General features: G+C 42.4%; 1 protein-coding gene across 8 annotated transcripts in view; it reads right to left on the reverse strand.

The window, feature by feature from the left end:
* PARD3 (par-3 family cell polarity regulator) overlaps positions 1–21,170 on the reverse strand; it is a 1,320,414-nt gene that overhangs the window by 416,232 nt on the left and 883,012 nt on the right. For 4 of the 8 annotated variants that reach the window (XM_085631868.1, XM_085631864.1, XM_085631867.1 and 1 more), the window contains 2 exons: positions 20,894–20,953; positions 4,606–4,843 (listed from right to left, as the gene is read on the reverse strand). In XM_085631868.1, the coding sequence (XP_085487994.1) occupies positions 4,606–4,843; positions 20,894–20,953 (298 nt within the window). The remainder of the gene's footprint in view (positions 1–4,605; positions 4,844–20,893; positions 20,954–21,170) is intronic. The other 4 variants (XM_085631870.1, XM_085631866.1, XM_085631869.1 and 1 more) reach the window with 1 other exon arrangement.

A 21,170-nucleotide genomic window follows, 5' to 3' on the forward strand; every position in this document is an offset into this window, starting at 1 on the left:
TAGGGGGGAGGGGCACAGGATCCCTCTCAGGGAAAAACTCCACGGCGATAACCCGCGGCCTCCAAACCAACCACCCACACCAAAGTGGTACGGGATGATAACCCCCTATGGGAACCTCAGCTCGAAGAATCACAAACAAAATTCTGTACAAAGCTGCCAAGAAATTGGAGGACGCTATGCTACACTAATACCCACCAGCATAACTTAAAATCATAAGTACTCCTGAAACCACAGGTGCAACAAAAAATTACACTTGTTTTGTCATCACTGTCGATGAAATGGCATCTGGCTAAAAACTGCACTTGTACTACAATGGGGAATAAAAGGTTTTTAGTAATATTTTGACATGGAAATGTTATTGTAGCATTGTAAGTTCTGCTTATGAAAACATGTTTGCAAAGTTTTAGGAAACAAGGCAAAAAGCCTTCAGAACATTGTGCGGCTCAAGGATGTCTTTAGAAAAGATGAAAATTAATTCAGCGAACTAGAAAATCATTTTATGTTATGACTAAACACGACGCATGACATTCAATGCCGAAAACAGAACTCTGCGAAGGAGCACTTGTTTTGCGCAATGATGTGAAAACAAGCATAGGTAAGACAAAGGTGTACACTTTCCTTCGTGTGACCCCGTCTGTAAAATGTGCAGCAAAATCGTGAACTGAATGACTTGAATAACAGCGGCCATCTCGCGAGATAACGAAACAAGGTAGGTTTATGATGCACCACTTTCTATTAGAGCTCAAGCTAAAAACATGTAAATGGGTAAAATAAAGTCCACTGCTGCACTTGAAGGAACGAGGAGGTGCAAACATTGGACACCGGGCACTCTTGCTTCATCACACAAGGTTGCATGTTTTTTTTAAAAACATTTAAAAGTAATTTCCTATCATCAAACCTCTTACAAATTGGCTAATATAATCTGAAAATCATTGCCCGATAAAATCGGCAGCAAACATGCACTTCTTCCTGGTGGCCCGAGGCTTGAAAACTGTGCTGTGATGCTGTGCTTGTGACAGCTCAGGCAGTGAGTGATAGCATCCGTTCTGATCTATGTGTAGGCAAATGCAAAAGTGATAAATATATCCAATATTCCCCAAATGGGTCAAAGGATATGTCAGGAACCAGAAAAATATTAACGTTACTAAATTTCTGCAAATAAATTCAAACCACAAATGTAGATGCACACAAAACAAACATTGGCGAAGCCAGCAGGTTTGATGCTTGCACGCGAGTGCTGTAAACACAATGAAAATAAATGCCAGCCGCTGGCCAAAATACTTAAACAACAAGTGCTGGCAAAGCCAAGAGGTCTGGCTATCAGCCTTTAGGCTTTGTTAATCATTGTTTTTTTATTATAGTTTTTGCACAACTTTATTGTTGGAGAAGTTGCCAGGCCCTGAATCTAAAAACAAAAACAGATCTTTGGTCTCAAAAAACCTGATGTCATAGTAATCCCTGGTACTCAAGGAATCTATTTTTTGTTTGGCTGTGCTTCTAGTAAAAGGGCAAGATGCAGTCACTCGCAGTGCTGAGAAGTGGGCTGACAAATGGCCCGAAGCTGTTTGGGGTGGGATAAAAAGGTGAATGACACAAAAACAGGCCAATGTATGAAGGGGGCTGACTGAAAGCTCATACACGTACATTTATTGTACACATCATTTTAGAAGAAGATCAAAAGGTCTTGGCTAAAGACAGACCTAAAAGGATTGCTTGGTGTACGGATTACTTAATATCAACAAAAGAGAGAGGGAAAATTATTTAAGGAGCACTCTTAGTCCCCTGGTCAAAGTAATGAAAACAAGAGAAGATTGTGCCTTCTTACGAGAAGGGCAAGCATGAAGAACCTTATTAGATTCTTAAGAAAGCCCTCACTCACCAACCTGGTTGGCGACATGCTTCATCATTGGGCCCCACCAGGAGAGGCCGAGTGCCTCCCAGGTGTGCTTCAACGCCAGAATTACTGCGGAGCTGGATTTGATTGAGTGGCAAGTGAAAGTGAAAATGTGGTGATTTAAAAATGTGTGTACGGATTAGACAAATAATTAAAAGTGTCATGATAGGGTGACATTTTCAGATGTAGATCTGACCCTCATGCATTGAAATGTAGGTGGTAAGATTCACCCAAACAGCCAACAGAAAGAAGGGGAGACTAAAACACTCCTGTGGGCTGATCCAAGATGCAAAAGACAATGCCTCAAATCAATAAATGACATTTTCTGAGTCAAAGAAGTTAGTGGGGGAAGGAGGTTGAACCTAAGCCCCTTGCAGCATACATCAAATACAATATAAATGCCACCACTCAAATTGCTTTCATATTTCACTATAATTATTCACCACTAATCCTTTATGGGTTCAGGAGTAGCGTGCTACTCGACGAAAAAGCGCTTTGATGCCTTGTCAGGGGTAGTAAGCGCTATATAATTACAATACAATGAACCGAGCACACATCATTAAACGCCAGAGCTAAAAAGGTATGATCTATCAACCCACCAACTACTTATTCCTCAACACAGACAATACGCAAATAACAGGAGGGTGAGGCGGCTGCAATAATAAACTTTTCAAAGATGAATGTACAGTCACGCAAATAACTTGTCTAGCTTCCATAAAAATGACATGCCGGCAGGAGCATTTAGAAAGTGCGCGCCTTGGAGTCTTCTACAAATCTTAAGGGGGAAACCTTGGGGGAAATGATTCCGCTGATGAGGGCGAGAAGTAACCCATGATCCCCATTGGGAGTAAACGCCTTACACAGCAATTTAATGAAGATCTCAGGACAAATCTTTTGCGTTTTAATTGAGGGAAGCATTCTATTTTTATGCATAATAAAGGCGCCAGTTTATGAGCTGTCAGTTTGCATGAACGGTATAAAATGCCCCCTGGCTAAACGGAGATCTTGAAATAAAGTGTCATTTACAGCAGACACATCCCAGAAGCATTCTTGGCACTGCAACATAATGAAGAAAGATTGTGTGTCTGAAAGGACACAAATACAGAAGAGAGAAAAAAAAAAGAAATCAAATTGGCAAGAAATCATAAATGATATGAATCATACGTATTTCATGTAAGGGTTTTCTTACTGCCTCCAAGGAGGTTCACTTTCCATGGCATTGCCTCCAGTAACATGACTATCCAAAGCACGACAGGCAGCCACAAAGAGGGCAAAAGGGTTAAAAAAATGTTTTATTTTAAATTTAGTCAGAAGAGATCACTCTATAAAAGAGGCTGACTGGAAGGAGAAAACTAAAGTGCCCCATAGTCTAGCAGTGTCACTGTGATTTAACTTAATGCAGCTTAAATACATTCACAGACTATTACACCCCCTACAGCCTGTGGGAGATGAGAAGGAGCTCCTGCCCTCATTGCCTCTGGTGCAAAAAGGAATATGCACCAGGACTCCATACGGCATGGTCACACACCGGGATTCAGTGGTACCGGTGTGATGTACATGGCACGTTAGTATAAGTAACTTGCAGGCCTGTTTAGCATGACCTCAAAATGGCGCTTCAAGGCCAATTGGGGTGGTCATTGGGCACGTGCATGGTGGCAGCAACAGGGGTTTTTTGCAAGAAAAGAGGGGCCTAGAGAAATACTGGAAATCCAGGGAGGCACCCACATTAGATGAATGCATCAGGGGAATGGACACCTGTGCCGGAGCAGAGGAATCATCTGCAAGGCTAGAGGGTGCACACAGAATCATGTGAAGCTATGGCACCAGTGGTTAGAACCAGTGGCGGCCCATGCAGGTAAGTGCGGTAGGGCAGGGGGAAGTCGACATACGATGGGATAGTGAACATAAAATAAATACATAAATAAAACAACTTACTTTGCGCTCGCCGCATTGCAGACTCAAGGATGTGGTGAGCGCACGGTAAGTGATTTTATTTATGCATTTTATGTTCACTATCCCGTCTAAAGTCAACTTCCACCCGCCCCGCCCAACCGTGCTTACCTGCACGGGCTGCGCATGGTTAGAGCATTTTCTTTGCCTCACGTTGATTACACTCATGACATTCTCCACCATTGTCCTCAAGGTGATCTCTGGGTTCTTTTGCGTTTGCAGTGTATATACAACCAGTGGTAAGTGTTTCATAGTGTTGTCAAACAAATGAAAGGACAGTACGTGACGTCACACCCACACATTAACTCTATTGAAGCATCTGCTTCCCCCTGGATGCATTCACTCAGTGTTTAGGAACAGGGCGTTCTACCAACAAAGAAACCATTAAAAAAAATGATCCTCACTCAAAAGAGCATGTTAAATATTGATAGCCTTCAATCGCACAAACAAATACTAGTGATTACCACACCATGTGTTTGAAATTAACCTACTGAGAGCGTCAGTTAACTCGGAGTATTAAGCGTGCGTTTACAGAAGGGCTTCGTTTAATGCTTAGAGAAGAATAAATACAAGACATGATTTTTACACGAATTAGAGATTTTTTAAAACAAAAATAAATTGAAAGACCAACATGCTGTGAGACAATCCAAAGGGCGCTTATGCTTGCATTTCATACCACGTGGTAAATGGTGAGCAGTGTAGAACACATATGCCACTCCGCCCGCATGCAAGAATATTTGGTTTAATCTGCAAAACCCTACCTGAACATGTCTCCCAAGCCTTTCAGCATTCCTCCCTTCTTGGCTTTGTTTTTCTCCTTCTCTTTGTCGCGATCTTTTTTCTTCTCCTTTGAGGCCTTGTCCTTCTTTCGGTCCCCTCTGTCCTCCTTCTCTTGACCCGAGCCGTTCACTTGCCTCTCCAGTGAGTAGGAGGGCTGGTCGCTGGCTGTGGAGGCGGACTCCCGGCCCGAGCGGGAGCTTTCCTCCGTGTCCTCTTCCACTACAAGAGAAGGGCAATTCAAAGAGGTTTAGGCTTCATTTAAATAAAGGAGTTATCCAGACGATGCATCTTCCCATTTGAGGGCTGAGGAGCCTCAGTCCTGTTCGCATGCAATGGCCCATCCGATGGGAAGACTTTACGGCATTTTGTAACAACAAAGGTCACAAAGCAATTTGTAATCCAGAATAATTAGTAGTCCCAATGATAACACAAGAAAAGTTTTAGTACCTGTAATTAGACACAAGGGCCCATACCATAGAGAGGGCACACTGTCCCGGCTCGTAACGCAAAGCACCTGTAACTAGGTGTGCCATGCACAGACCAGGGCCATATTATACATAATGCGCTACCCCCAGGGTAGACGCAAACTCGTGCTGTCCTGGGAGCAGTGCATCAGTGAAAAGCAAGCTGGCTGTTAGAAGCCGCTGGCGTGTCTTTCTCTGTGCAGGTGGTAGTGCAGTCTGCTTAACAAAGGGGTACAGGAGCCCCCTCCTTGCAGGCGGGCGCAATGAGTGTTGATACCTGCTTGCAGTGGGATGTCTGAGGGATCCATGGGACCTCCTTTCACTTCTTGTGGGTAGGTCGCAATTACTCAGAGCCACATCCTGTGGTGCAGAGATAGTGCATATCCCGACGGCCTCTTTGCGTGAGTCCATAATACTGTACCAGTGTAGAGGTGAAGTGTTTGCTTCATTTACATGGGGCCAAGCCCTTATGGAAAGAAAGGAACACACTTGTAGGATAGTGCTTGCGCTCCATGTGCCATGCGATCTGTATTACCATAGGGGCCACACAAGGGTTTATAACCCCTTCTGCAACACCAGAGTGACCCAGGGGCACAGAAAGTAGGCATGCACACCCAATAAGCCACCAGGGCAATTTATGTAAAACTGGCCTGGAAGGAGTATATAATGCAAAATACAGAAGAGACCAAAATGCTATATACACCACTCTCTCTATTCCAAGGCCATCCAAGAAATAGTTTTGAAAGTTGGAAAGAGTCACTCCCATTATAATTGATGCACAGACTTCACCATTTGGCTATTTCTATCCAAGGCTCTGCACTACACCCCAGAAAAAAAAAATCACTGCTCAAGAGGTTGTCATAGATAGATTTAATACAACTCCTGAGAGCTTTCCTCACTGGTGAGTAAGCACCTTTTATGAATAATAAATGCCCGCTCTAGGATCATCCATACCAAACTTGCTCAAGGTCTCTGAACTGAAGACCCAGTCTCACCACGTCTTTATGATTACCTTGCTGTCTACAGTTACCTCCTTACAGATGGCATTACTGCTTTGTCATTGGTAGGGCCAATATGGAGGGTTTAGATAAGTTAGCATTTTAACCAATTTGAAGTGAATTGATCTTTCTTTTGGTGAGCATTGTCTGTATTGTCAAATACTGTAGCAATTTTCATTGAAATTCATCCTATATCCCCTAAAAAGAAGTAAGACCTCACAAGTGCTTAACACTGAGCTATTCTCCCATGTCAAAGGAAAGGGGTCGATGGTGAGGTGGAAAAATATGGATGGAAAGAGTTGAATAACCCACCATTCTCAGCCCTTTTGCCCAAACTGAGACACCTGCTTCTATAACTCAAAAATTGCCAAAGTTGAATCAGATGACTCAAGATTCATACTCCGCTTTGAATGTAACCCTTGTGGTAACACTCAGCATTGTCAAATGCACATTGTTCCTGCAGAAAAGTATTTTTGCCAAAGACAATATCGGTTCCTGAAACTGCTGGCTATGCCGTGCAATGTATTCTTTGGTTACAGTCCACAAATTCCATACATGAAGCCAGTCCTTACCAGAAGCTGACAAAATTGTTCAGAAAGCATGACATAAGTGAAACTGAATCAATGCTTCTAACATAACCCCTTGCACAGGACAAGTACAGGATTAGCGACCCAATCACACTTCAGAAGTTATTACATATTGGAAAGCACTGGGTTGGAAATATAAGTCGAGTACTGGAAACACGCTGCTTCCTTTATAGAGCCGTACAGGCCCAACAGCAACAGCCTCACAACTACCCTCTCTTCAAAGAACATGACTTAGGGCAACTCCTTGGCTGAATCGGATAACTCAACAGGACACTTCCGCCTACTCTAAGAGAACCAATAGTGTTATTGATTCCCAAACCAGATTGGGAACTTCCAAAGACAGATCTTCATACGAACCACTACCCACACTCATTTTGCACTATAAAATTGTTGGGAATCACCAAAAGAGTTCTAACAGTATTGACTTCCTTAGTGCACTCCGACCAGAATGGTTTTGTCCCATCTTGTAGTATTTTTATCCAACTCACACATTTATCCCACCTGATCAGAAGTTTGTCTCCTGATGGACCCGTAGCTTCAGCAGCCTCTAACCATGTGGAAAAGGCTTTTGATAGACTTGTCTGGGATTGCCTATATTCATGTACTTTAGGTGATGAATTCTGGATCAAAACTCATGATTTGTACACAAACGCGGTAACACCACTCTACCTGTGGAGTGTGATTTCTCCCTAGTGGTGTGTTATTTGCAGCACACAACAGGGTTTCTCTCAACAGACAGAAGATGCAGACGTAGGTTTTCACTTGGGAGAATATACAGTTTGAACTCACTAAATACACAGATAAAATCTCCCATGAAGTGCTTTTTTGCTGTACACTAAATTTGAAGGCCATTAGAAGGTAAAGTCAATTTCAACTTGCGCTGCTTTGTACAGATGTCTGCATGACCTAAGGTACAACGAGGGTGGGTCGCTGTTAGCAAAATGTCCATTTGCCAGACTGAAGGAGTGGAGGAGGTAGTGACTGTAACATGACTGGGTGCAAGCATGTTGGAGGAAAAATCAAGTCATACAGGATGTTTGATGCAAATGTGATGCTATTTGACTACTGCTTTGCCTCCCCTTAACTACTTCCGCACTACTGATGCAATGCCCTAAACATTAAAATAGGTGTTGTATATTTGTATGGTTTTTTTTACTGGAGAAAAAACAATAAAATTGAACTTTCTTTCTTAAAACATAAGATTTTCCCAGACCTCATGTTAATGAGGTCACCAGTGACAAGGGTTTATTACTGTTGCTATAAACAAACATTTTTGGATTCGTTTTTAAGAAATTTCCATTCCCCTTGATTAACACAGATGCCAACCAACAATAGCAATAAAATATCTACACTTTCTTACAAGCTGTATTAATTGCATATTATAGTGATGCAAAACGTTCAGGAGCGATGCAATACCGATTCTGGAATATTGAGGGACATGGCTTTTCTTAGTAGTGCCAGATACCAGGAGGCATGGTCTTGTGGCATTACTGCGTGAGCTTGGCTACTGCAGACTGGGGTTTTAAGCCTGGCCTCAGCACTTTACAAAACATATCTGTTTCTGAGCAAACAGAATTACTCATTGTGCCTCAAACAGCCAATATTAAAAAAACCAAATCTACAGTGTATTGTCTTAGTGTCCAAAATCTATTCTTACTCGTGAGGTAATATCGAAGAAAATCCCCAAAATGGCAGAATGGGATTTCAGCAAAAAGTTCTGATATAAAAACTCTTCTGTGGGTGCTGTGGTTGGGTAAGGTTTAATTTGAGAGGATGGACTGTAGGGACCTGGGGGGTGTTTGATAAATCTGCTTGATTCCTCGTGATTCTGGTATCAAGACAATCTTTCCCCTCCCGGGGGACATCCACTTCCCGCAAGGAAGATCCCCACAGACATGTGTGGCAGTTCGGCCTGCTCCAACCTTGGGCCATATGATTGGTGGACCAATGGAAGGGGTGCTGTGAAAACACATATTTGGAACAATACTGTGCGGCACACACATTTCAACATATATACAATTTAATGTTTTGGGAGCTGAAGTGATTTAATCACATGATTTTGGTAAAGTGCTAAAACTAAAATTAGAACATTGGAATGTTGAGAGCTCCATTGAAGACAATGAAGTGGCTCGGGCGTATGTCTGGTATAAGCCCGGAGCTCCAGTATTCCAAGGTTTGCTTACTGTTTCTCCCTTCTTAAATTCAGAACATTCTACCCTTTGTAGCATCCTCCCAGCCTCTGAGCATGTAAATGATTAAACCACACACAGAGCTTGGTATTATTGTATTTATTCCTCAGCATTTAACTATTAACTGAGCATTCTACATCATGAATTCTATCAACCACATCCAAACACCTACGTCACTGGTCTACGATGTCTGTCAGGAACCAAAAGGGTCCCATCCCCTCTAACTCACAAGGCACTATATCTCCCCCTTTGTTGAATAAAAAGTACAAATATGATATATATAAATCATAACTCTTCCATAAGTCGTCTTGGTGCTTAAACCAGTCGCCCAGATCTTTTCATGTCAGGCTGCAGAGATACAGGAGTAGTGGCCATGGCTGGCACTGGTGACAGAGACACAGGTGCAGTCGTTCGGCTCTCGGGATCCTCAAGTGGAGAAGTCTCACTTCTGACATATGGAATTGGTGAATGTCGAGGCAGGTGCTTAAAATGTGAAGAATCTCACATAGTGGACTTTCCAGGACGGTGAGCAGTCACCATGTGTCCTTTAGTAGTAAAAACCCTCTGTAAAAACAGTGTTCCTTGCACATCGGCGTAAGTCTGCATAGCAAATGCAAGGAGATGATGGGCGGAGCACTGAAACTTTTCAGGCACACAACCCCAGTCACAGATCTGGGTTGAAACCATCATCATTCTTTAGCTCACTTCGCCACCCCAGTTCTGACCCAGCTATATGCAAATCAGTCCTGACCCTGTGCCTCATGGGAACAGTCCAGCCCGAACTGCCAAGCCAGGTATTCCCTGAACCGGAAACAAGCATCCTGGGACCGGTTTTGGGGTGACACCCCTCATCAGCCAGGCTAGCTTGAAACAAACAAACACAATGCCTGCATAGGTCTTCATTTTGTATCTGTGACATGAATCTGTTTAACAAAGTTCATCATCATCATCATCATCAATCATTCTTTTAGTAGTCCATTGTGGCAACTTGGTCTTCATGGCTTTCCCACACATCAAGGTTGCAAGACTTTCACTCGTAGTTGAATGGGGAGTCGACCGGTAGGCACGAAGAGCAGAATGAAGAGCTAATTTGAGTACAAGCTTCTTCAGTGCAGCACACTGAACGGTCTTTTATAGGGTGCTCATAAAATGTTCAACAACCCCATTTGCTTGTGGCCACAGAGGTGTGCTTTTCTGATGCTTAGGTTCAGATGAGTAAGAAAGTCTTTGAATTCTAGTATGTTATAAGTTGGTCCGTTGTCTGACTTCCGAATTGTAGGAACTCCCCATGTTGCAAAAATACCATCTAGCCTTCAATGACTTTTTCTTAAGTAATCGACGAGAGATCTTCTACCAAGGGAAAATGAGAATACTCATCAATGACTACCATTAGATGACCTTTCCTTGCGAGGCGTTTAAAAACGCTTTGTGGCAGCAAGCCGTTGCTTGGCTTACATATCCTGCATCGTTGCCACACCCTTCCCCCGCCTTGCTGGTGGATCTCGCTTCCCGATTTCCCTCACATCTCTACAGCAACTGGTGGTTCCCGGTCGGATGTTCCATGGCTGAAAGCCACTGCCAGTAAATTATCTTCTGAGGTGAAATTCCTTAGCGTGTGTAGAGTTTCACATTTTCCACATGCTTTGTAGCTGCCAACAACGGACCAGATCCCGTGAACCCTTCTCCTCCCTGGGGGCATTTTTCCTAGCGCAGGAGCGCTACAAGGACTTAGGGATATTCTTTTGTAGCGCATGAGCGCTACAACGCCTTAGGGGTATTTTTTCTCAGTTCATGAGCGCTACAACGCACTGGGGATATTCTTTTTTTAGCGCAGGAACACTACAAGGTCAGTGCACTGACAAACCCTATAGAACTTGCTTTTTTCTCATTATTGTACTCTGGACTTCCATAACATTTAAAAGGCAATTCATTTTATAATTTCTGTACTAAAGAAATATATTGTTGTTACAAACCCAATGAGGAGTGATTGAAACTCTTGGATACATCTCATCAAGGTTACAGTTGGAGGTATTCACGCTGAGTGAATTTTGCTCGCTCAAATGTAAAATGCAGTTAGCTAAGAGAGAACGGATAGCTATAGGTCTTGTGAGGTATAGCCTGTCCTAATAGGGTGTCTTGCTTCTCTATTTTCAGTTTGGGATTCAGATTAACTACTGCCTCATTTGGAGTATCACTTCCTTGCTGATCTAAGCTGGCGTGGTCTCTCAGAACATCCTTCCCCCTATCTCCATGAAGAGAGTGGCCTGTGAGTGGTAGCTAAAGTCTCCTCTCGGCATTAACTTGGGAGAGAGCGGGGAGACTAATCTTCGTTCCTGTGGGTTCAGGCCAAAACAGGTTAGGGGTTATTCTGTAAGTGACATCATAGTGACTCACTTTTTCCTTCATTTTGCAAACAGTCACAAAATGGAAATAATCTCTGCACAGAGCAATGCAACTCTTACAGCAGTACAACTTCAATGTGCTACACAAAAATACAACGTCTAGCTGTGAAAACAAAGGCAAAATGAAGGCATCTGCCTGAGCTACCAAAATGAATTTATACTTGGAAAAGAAGCAAAGCAACTGCACTCATGGTTTACAAAAGGTGCAGAAAACGTCAGACAGGCCATACCCAGGTGCACTGTAGAATAGTCTACAAACTTGCACATGATGGCTCTGAGGAAACACATGGAGATGCGGCATTCACTTGCCTATTGAGGGAAAGGGTCTTTAGCTGGGAAATGAAAGTACATTTTTTGTTAACTGACAGTTGGAGATTTAGTAGCTTTTTATTTCTGTCAGAGTCCAGTTTCATTTTGCTCTTTTTTGCGATGCATTGCAGGAAAGTTATTTTTAAGCAGCATTACTAAAATTAAATGTGGTATTAAGTACACAAAGGTTGTACATTGATATCATGGCTCAAAATTAGGATATTTTCAAAATATGTGAAAACAATAACCGTGATATAATTCAAATTGATTTGGAGACACTTATTGCTGATGCAGTGGCATCATTTCTCTGGTAGCAAGGGTTACTTTCTGGACGCTGTGGCAATCGTTTCAAGCCTTGCAGGGGGCCATTTCATGATCTATATTTTAGAGTTTTTTACATAATTATCCTTGTGTACAGCTGCTTCCGGAGAATTTAGTCAATAACATCAGACTCACACAACTGCTGCCCGGGCCTTTAAAATATATCTAAATTGAGGGATTGCTCTGCTGTCTATGGCTGGCATTGTGAAACCTCTCATTTTATAATCTCTATACTTTTTCTTTCTTGATCACATTATTAACGACAGAAGAGGCAGAAAGGGAAGAAAGAAAGGCAAATGGAAACAATATGTGACCTGTGCATGAGATAGGTCTTTTTAACCCATTTCTTTGGGGCAGAGTGCTATAAATCGCACTGCTTGGTCACATTCTGTTCAAAATGTTCTGCGGGCTGAAGATTCTTTCCCATTTCTCTTTCTTACTCAAAAAATAACAATTGAGAGTCAGGGCTCACTCTGCAGACAATAATGTACTAGACAGTTTCAGGAGTGCCTCAGCAGATTTGCCTTTAAAACCCAGGGCTTTAAGCAATTCCCATGAAAAACCTTGTTTCATACCACACTATTTAGCTCTTTTAAAAAGGAAGGATCTCTGTGCGCCTGAACAAAGACATCAGGCTCCCTCACAAGCTGCAGTGTGGGCACAATGTTTACATCTTTATCTCTTTGGGGGAGGGCCAGAAGGCTACCAAGGCAGACAAAAGGGGGCCGATGGAGCCAAAGCGGGTCAGCTTCTCTCCAAGAGCAGTGAAATCAAAAGCACAAATTAAAGCTTGATGTAGAGGTCTTAACCCCTTCGCCGCGGCACGAATTTTGCCGCGGCGCTGGGGGGGTTCGGGGTGAGCGCAGCGCCGCCATGCTTGTGACGGAACCACTCCGTCATGAGCCACGGGCGCGCTATGCTCATGACGGAGTGGTTCCGTCACGACTCCGCCCACTTGCATTGTTCGCCCGCACAGGCGGGGAATCAGTGCCGCGTGGGCGGAGCGGCCGCAACGGCCGCAGCATGACGGAACCACTCCGTCATGAGCACACGGCGCCCGTGGCTCATGACGGAGTGGTTCCATCATGAGCAGGCAAGGGGTTAAAGCACTAAATCTAAGCTCCATCTAGTGTGAAGGATATGTTTGCTTGTAGTAGTGTGTCATGCCATAACCCTATTCATTTTTTTTTTATCTGCAACATACAAGATTTGCTTGTCTGAAGTGGAGAAAAATAGCCTATTTGATTTATTTTGCCACAGCTCGCAAAAATAAAAACAAAAAAACATTCATTAAGATTTTCAGTGGAGCAAGCCCATTGTGTTGCTTGTAGTTGAAAAATATTCGCAACAGTTCAATTAAAAAAAAATCTGTAATGGTAAAGTCCCCTGTTTGAGTAATAAATACCGAGAGCACACAAAAACAGCACCCAGTGATGTGGGCCAGGGTTCCACAGCTCTGAAGATCCCTCTCCATTACAACGATCGATTACAGAGGTTTTTAAATGCTGAGAATGAGAATAGGGGCACAACTTCCATGCTTGTGTTAGGGCCCGTTGCCCCATTGTTACTCCACTGCACTTGTGTATGCCGGATCAGCTTCCTCCCATCAGTACAAGGTCGGGCAACTGCATGCCAGCACAGGCGGGCAACTACATGCCAGAAAAGGCGGGCAACTACATGCCAGAAAAGGCGGGCAACTAAATGCCAGCAAAGGTGGGCAACAACATGCCAGCAAAGGCGGGCAACTACATGCCGGCAAAGACGGGCAACTACATGCCGGCAATGGCGGGCAACTACATGCCGGCAAAGGCGGGGCAACTACAAGTCAGCAAAGGGGAGCAACTACAAGCCAGCAAAGGCAGACAACTTGGGCAGCTACTTCCGGTTCATAGGACAAAAGTTCACACAATGGAGCAGAAATGGCAATTTCTGTATAGGTTTTGGCCATTCAGTACAAAAAAAAAAAATCAAGCAATAATGGCGCTATGTGTAATATGAGAGCCACAGCACGCAAATCTTAAGACGTCAACTTCAGCGGCCATTCGACCACGCAAACCCAACATGTGCAGACAAACAATTTCCAATTATTTCTTTACTGAGTGCAACTTCACAGCAGTGGCTTGCTGATGCCTCAGCTACAAAGTCACATGTGCAGACTGAATCCGTACCCCATTACTTTCTTTCTAGAGAGGCACATCACAGCAGTAGCTTTTTTTTGAAGTAGTTACATCTCTTTTACAAGCATCATTTTGTAAAGGAAGCTCCAGCACATAAAAAACAACCCCAATTGTTTGAACTTCTTACACTGCACTACAAAGGCTAGCAGAGGAGTCTGTCAACAGCACCACAAGCTACTTCTGCTGACTTAAGAGTCAACAAAACTGTATTAAACAGGAAACCTGCCGACAAAGTTGCACCTTTGAGTGCTGTACACAATCCAGGCTCGGTTCTTGAGAAAGCCAATGTGTTGCTGAAATACACATTCTGTACAAAGGTCTTTTTCAAAAGTAATCAATTTAATAATTTAGAAAATGAATTAACAATCAAAACCAAAGAGGTGCCGGATTCAGAGCAGTCTCAAAACATTAAATCTGCATTGATTTGTGTTACCAACAGTTGCATATGTTGGACTGGAAAATACTTCAGGTCAACTCCTCCTATTAGCATTATGCTTAAGTTAGCATTTGTAGCACCATTTTGCACGTAGCCGCCATTTTGTACCATGATCGAAATGAAGCATGTGTCTCATTCTGTCTGCCTCAGCAGAAAAGTAACCTCGATTGTTTCTTTTATAATTCAAGGTTGAGCTTTGTTGCACTAATAATGAAAACTCTGTTTTGTGTTTGCATGCCTTTCTTCAAATGTAGCCCTGCTCCCACTCTCAGAGAGACGGCCGCATGCTGAGTAACCTTGAAGCTACGATAAGGTGTTCCTGGTCTCAGGATTGTAGCTCATCCTTCTGTGTCTCCTTTGTTAACCTGCTCCAACTGGAAATTTCCGGTCTGGGCGGGTACTGCTGGGTACTGGAAATGTTGCGGAGGGGCAGTCCCTCGGCAGCTCTCTGGAGGCTGGTCAGACCGGACTCTGCTCGAGGGCATACTAATAAAATAACTTTGGTTTATATTCTCTACTGTCTGACCGACTCTTCATTGTATGGAAGGTTGAGAGGGGGTCGCGAGTGACCCGGGTGGCCCTAATCGGGTCACTTCCTTCACATACACTGATGTCTGTCTCTATCAAGGATTTCCAACGTAATACAAAAATACAAGATCCATTACACATTTACATGATCAGTACCAACTTTGTAATCACTTTCCATTTAGATTCATTTAATGCAAATTTGTCATACACTGATATCCTGAATATGTGGAATACATCCAGCCCTCATGGACCTACAGTGCCTGCCTGAAATTTCTATTCTGATATTAAATATCCAAATCCCAGGTGCCTGTTGCTGCATGCTATGATGATGGAAAGTTCTTTCCATGAGAGCGACTGATGTGCTCCGCAGGGCACATATCATGAGTGAGAGATGAGATTCCTCTAGGCACTTCCTGAATGACTATGTGATCAAACAGTTGTTTGCAGAAGTCCTCTATCAGCTTCGAGCTGAAGCTCAGATGATTTGATTTTATGATAGCTCTAAAGCCTTGGTCCAAGACCTGCAAAGCAGAATCCCTTTTGAGGTGCAATGTTTTTGTTTGTGGTAGAGATGGTGCTAAAGTCTTACCTTGTTAGGAAGATATTCATGTCATGTCACTGGTTGTCTTTGGGTTGATCAAGAGCATCTGTCAAGGGAACGGATTGTTCTCATGTAGCCAGTGAAATGTCATATTTGCGGGAGAGATGAAGTTCCACTGGTTGTTCCCAGACACCAGTCTAACCGCTGCATTCTGGATGATATGGACTCAAACATTTTGTATTCAGGCAGGTCAATCTAGAGAGAGTTTTCATTGAGAGGCTGGGCATTTACAGTAGCCCCTGTGATGACAGATTTGTCTTGTACAGTATGAAAGGGTTCAGGAGACACAGGAAATTCTAATCTGGGTATCATAGGTGAGTCTAGAGTGACACCTACAATTTTGAATTTGAGGATTGGTGTTGTGGCCGTCTTTGTATCCGGATTAGTGAGCAGCTGGAGCAGGTACAGGCAGTTCATTTGGAATGAGTGAACAGAACTACTGCCTTACAGCAGCTGACTTTCAATAAGTTTGTAGTCATGTATGCTTCGGTGAAGAACAGGCATTTTCCAAGGATTGTAATTGAAAGTGATTGTTGATGGTGCTTAGGTAGATTCAAGAGTTGTTGGCATAGCAGTGGTAGAGAACAGCGTGGCCGTAGGGTGAAAAGGGCATCCTTCATGGAATCCAACTGCATTTGTAGGGCTAATGTCCCAATTTCAGTTTAAGTGGCCGGGGAGTGGTGTTAGCAGTCTGCGACACCCGTAATGTTCAATATGGAGTATAATTGGGTTACTTTGGTCTACATTGTTGAGACAATACTCAGATCTAAAAATAGAAGGAGGCAGGTTTTTCTTTAACCAAGTGTTCTATGAATTTAGACTCCGATTATAAGGATAGTTACTGTTCAGGAGCCTGTATTGAGTTTGATGAAAGTGGGTCACAGAGATTATGATTGTCAAGAAGCTTTTACAGTTGCTCAACTTTGGCAAAACAATTCCAGTAGTTAGTTGGTTCATGGTTAACTATGTCAGGTCGTTTGTACTTCATTTCCCAGAAAGATTATGTTAGGTACGCAAGACGCGATGACGTCATTTTCAAGCGCTCCATTTGTTGACGCTTGCAACGCCAGAGATGCTGTTAGCGAAATGGTGCTGTCATTTATTTATAAACTCACCCTCCCCTATACCGGATACCTCCCCTTCCAGTTCAGAACCAGTGAGGGGTACCGACGGAGAGGTGAGTGAGGCCGCAATTTTGACTACTAGGTCTGGTTTGATGATTGTATTGTATTATTCGGCAGTGCAAGTCGGTCTTGAGTATTTCTCTGCTCGAAACTTCAACCTCCTTGATCGCAAAGAGGCACTAATTCATGGTTAAAACACATTATGAGATGCGTATCATTCTGACGATGGTCCCGCGATGTATATGTGGCTTGACAACTGATGCCTTGTTAACTAAATAGTCTACGCACCAGGGAATGCTTGCCCCATATCTATTGTTAAAAGACCACTTCACATTACCCTGATCCGTCTCTGTGTGACAATTTAAGGTCCATTGAAGAGGCATGTATGTCATTGATTTACATAATTACTCAAAATGTTTGATTAAGGTAACGCGCATATGTATTTCACAGCTTGAATATATTTATACAGGGGCTCCTGTAGATTTTCTGCTTTGGTTTTTAACGTGTGCACTTTGAAAGCAAGTGTTACACAATCCGCATTTTGATGCACTTGTTTTGTTTGCTGATGCAATGTATGTTTTACACTTGTATTTTAGAGCGGTGCCTCATAGCCTGAGCGGATGCCAGGTGAGGCGAGGTGCACACCCGCAGCAAATCGGGTAGGTGCCTATACCTTTACAATAACCATATGACACACTTTTAGGTGTTAAGATACATCATGAGTATTTGCATAAATGGTAAAAATTCTTCTATATGCCTATATGACCCATTAGTGACGCTTCAGTATTTATGGACTGGATTTTCTTTGAGTCTGTTTTGTTTGGATTTTTCCAGGTAACTTTCCGGAATCACTATCTGTAATCTCCTTTTGGACTCACAGAAGTGTTCAGGTTGTACCGTTGCCAACTTTATTGTTCTGTTTGCACAATAGCATTAGTTCTCATGCAGTAGCTGTTCTCATGGTCCTGATGAAAGCCTGGATTCGAATATCCATAGGCTGAAACATGTAGACATGTACACCTGGTTTCCATACAGTTATTTGTTAAAGATGTACAAGCACTGTTTTTATATTGGCATCAGGGCAGCGCATAATTAAAATGATTTTGTGCCTTGATAGTCAATCTTAATAGCACATTTTCTTTTTTTCACATTTTCACTAGCACTGCAACCATCACCCTAATCAAATAATAAATGCTTCTCTTATGAAAAAGTATACTGTCATTCAATCTGGGACCTATTTGTAACCACTATCTACATATCCTTAGTAGTAGGTGGTTAATTGACAGTTCCTGGTTCCCAGATGATGAAGCAAGCCACTTTATGTGGGTGATGGGAATCTTTCTTTCTATATATATATACACACACTTTTATATAGATCCTTTGAGACTCTACTAGCTATCCATTTCATTTTTCTAGTCGCGCTAGGGTCATATATAATGTAAGACTTACAGTTTATTTTGTGTATTAACTATGTCAAGTGCCACCTAGTGGTCAAAAAAGGTGGGTGCAAGGAAATGTAGGTCAATAAGACACTGCTAAGAACAGATTGTCACTCTTCTGATCCTGTGCTAAACACATTTTAGGTGGGAGAAGGTCAAAAGATTCTTCTTCTTAAGAAGGTGTGGATTCTAGTTTGTAACTCTATTAACAGAAAGAGGATGGGGTGAGAACACCTAACTCTCCAGGGCCTAAGGAGGTTTATTTTGAAGGCCCGTAAAAATAAAATGTGCAAGTTCTGAGGGGGATAAGTAATGATCTGGAGAGGCATTAATGGAAACTGCATATTTCTGTTGCTACTCTAAGATGTGCATGGAAAGGTTTCATCCTTGTTGGGCACTCCGCAATTGAAAGATATTGAGTCCTACTTTACCTGCCTGGACTTAGAAGAACATCAGCCCAGACTGGTTTGTGGAAATGCTCAGGTCTCTCGAAGTTAAACCACTGACAATCGCAATCAAGATACTCTCTAATTTAAAAAGAAATGTTTTCAGTTCTTAATCAACTGAAAATACAATAAGATAGTGGCCCTAAAAATCAGAACTGCTCGTTTTGGTTCCTTTCGAAGAAGCTTGTGAGAATCTTATGTCATTTTTGAGCACCAAGATTGACACCATCTAAACAAACATTGTATCATCAATCCATCGTCCGAGAAAGAAATGCCTCGCTGCAAGACAACTTTCCTGGAAGTGTCCATTAATCAGCGGGAAATGGTCAAGAAAGTTATGTTCTTTCTAAGTAGAGCCCCTCGAATAGACCCAAGAATGCAAAGGCAATTAACCTAGGGCTGTAGGCACTGGTACAACATATCACCTACTTCACCAACATAAAACAAAAGGCAGGGACCGATACCCTCAATCATGCAGTAATAATACTGCTACTGAAAAAGGTTAATGATGATCCTGATAGTCTAGTCAACCTTAGAGGAATCCTGCATGGCAACGCCAAAGATTCAGTTGCATGCTTACAACTCTCCACTCACTTGGAGAGCAACCTCCTATTGACTGACTTTCAATCACAATTCTGACCATGCTGCAGCAACAAATCAAATCTATTTAACATCCAAAAGTAACTCTTCTCAAGAAAAGACTAAGGTTATGTATGCACACTTTCCCTACTACATCTCTCCAAACTAATTAACACCACTGATCAAAAATAGTTAATCAAATGTGTTGTGTACCAAATATATACCATCTAGTATTGGGTTTCATGATTTTGTACTCTATGCATGGTCTGTGGGATAGCCTGCCATAACCATCTTCCATTGCTCTTTTGCTCTCGAGGTACTGTCCTTGCAAATGCTTTTTTCTATGTGTTCACAAAGGTCCATCTTGGGGGGTTCTGCATAGTACCAGGTGTACATATAAATGATCAGACACCTTGGAAACACATAGAAAGTGAATAATTTCTGAGAGGGCATTCAGTTCCTCAACCTGGCTTCATCATAGCTGAGAAAATGCCTGATGGCATATGTGAGGAGTGGAGTGCTCTGGATTAATCAGTTGAGAAGTCAATTTTGCACGACTCAAAAGTTTTAATTTTCCCTTGATATTCTTCAGTCTCCTTTCCATTTCATTAAGCCATCCTCCACGAATCCAAAATCTGAAGTGTATGTGTGAAAAAGGAAATGGCCATGTAATTATCCTAGTGTCCTCTGGCAAATCATCCCATATCTCTAAAGTGAAGGTAAGATCTAGGACACATAAGCAACAGCAGGTCCACGCTGCTGAATAAACCCTCAGCAGTCCCAAACTGGTCTGCCCACCAATGCACATTCCTTTTGAGCCCAATACATTTCACCTGCTCTCAGCAATCAGCCCAATGATAACCTCAGTTGGGCGCAATAAGATTAATTTCTATTTTGACAGACTTCCCCTTTTCTAGTAGCCTGCATCAGTTTCCTTGATACCCTAGGCCAACAGCCATCCTATACGAATAAGTCACAATCTCATTGAATAATTGACAATTCTTATTTCACAATACCACCTTAAAGCATTTAAGCTCTATTAAACATCCAGATACCTCTGAAATCAAATTAGCCATTTAACCAGCTAGACTTAAAGGAAAGTGGAGACATAGCCTTACATCTTCATTCTCCTTATTAGAGAACATTTTAACAACACTTGAGACAAAGGGGGTTTTGTCAAGTTCTGCAAAGGACTGAAGCCTCACCTCATTAGAGTTTATATTAAAACTTGTTCCATAGCTCTGCGTCTAGTTAGACAGTCTCATGAACCATCACAGATGGAAACATTAGGAAATAAACAGAGTTGCAAGTGTGAAATGAATCAGTTGTACGTTGGTATCATGATATTGTAGGGATCATGCTGGAAAGCGTGTCAGCATGCAGGGTACAGCAAGGCTCCTTGCCAACACCACAAAAAAGTTTTCTGCCAGTAAGAGGTAATACATTCAGGATTAAAGCTCTGTGGAGAATAACAGAAGGTAGTGAAGTGGGTCCAAGCCAGTCCAGGAGTTTGTGAGCATACCTTTACATTTTGCCTCCTATAAATGTGTCTTTTGTTGGAACTCATTGACTTGTGTAGTCCTACATGCTCTGGCAACCAGCAGTGGCATGGGATAATGGGTGTGAAATTTAGTTTTTTCCAACTCAAAACTATTTAGCAGTAGCTTACCTTCTTGACTAAGTTTGCTCAGGAGAGGGTAAGACATATCTGAAGCACCAATCTTTGCATCTGTATGAAAAACAGAAAAAACTATGGCACATACAATTTACAAGTACAAAGATACTTCGGGCAATTGATCTATTAGTTTAAATTCTGTTTTTGCTAAAAGACAAAAAATTAAAAAACTAATTTCAAACAAAACAACTCGCAAACTGGGAGGAAACTAGTTCAATAAATTCTTCTATCGGGCTCTCTATAGCAACAAAAACATGTTATCTGTACAGCG

This window comes from Triturus cristatus, chromosome 10 (genome assembly GCF_964204655.1).
Source record: "Triturus cristatus chromosome 10, aTriCri1.1, whole genome shotgun sequence".
Taxonomy (NCBI): Eukaryota; Metazoa; Chordata; class Amphibia; order Caudata; family Salamandridae; genus Triturus; species Triturus cristatus.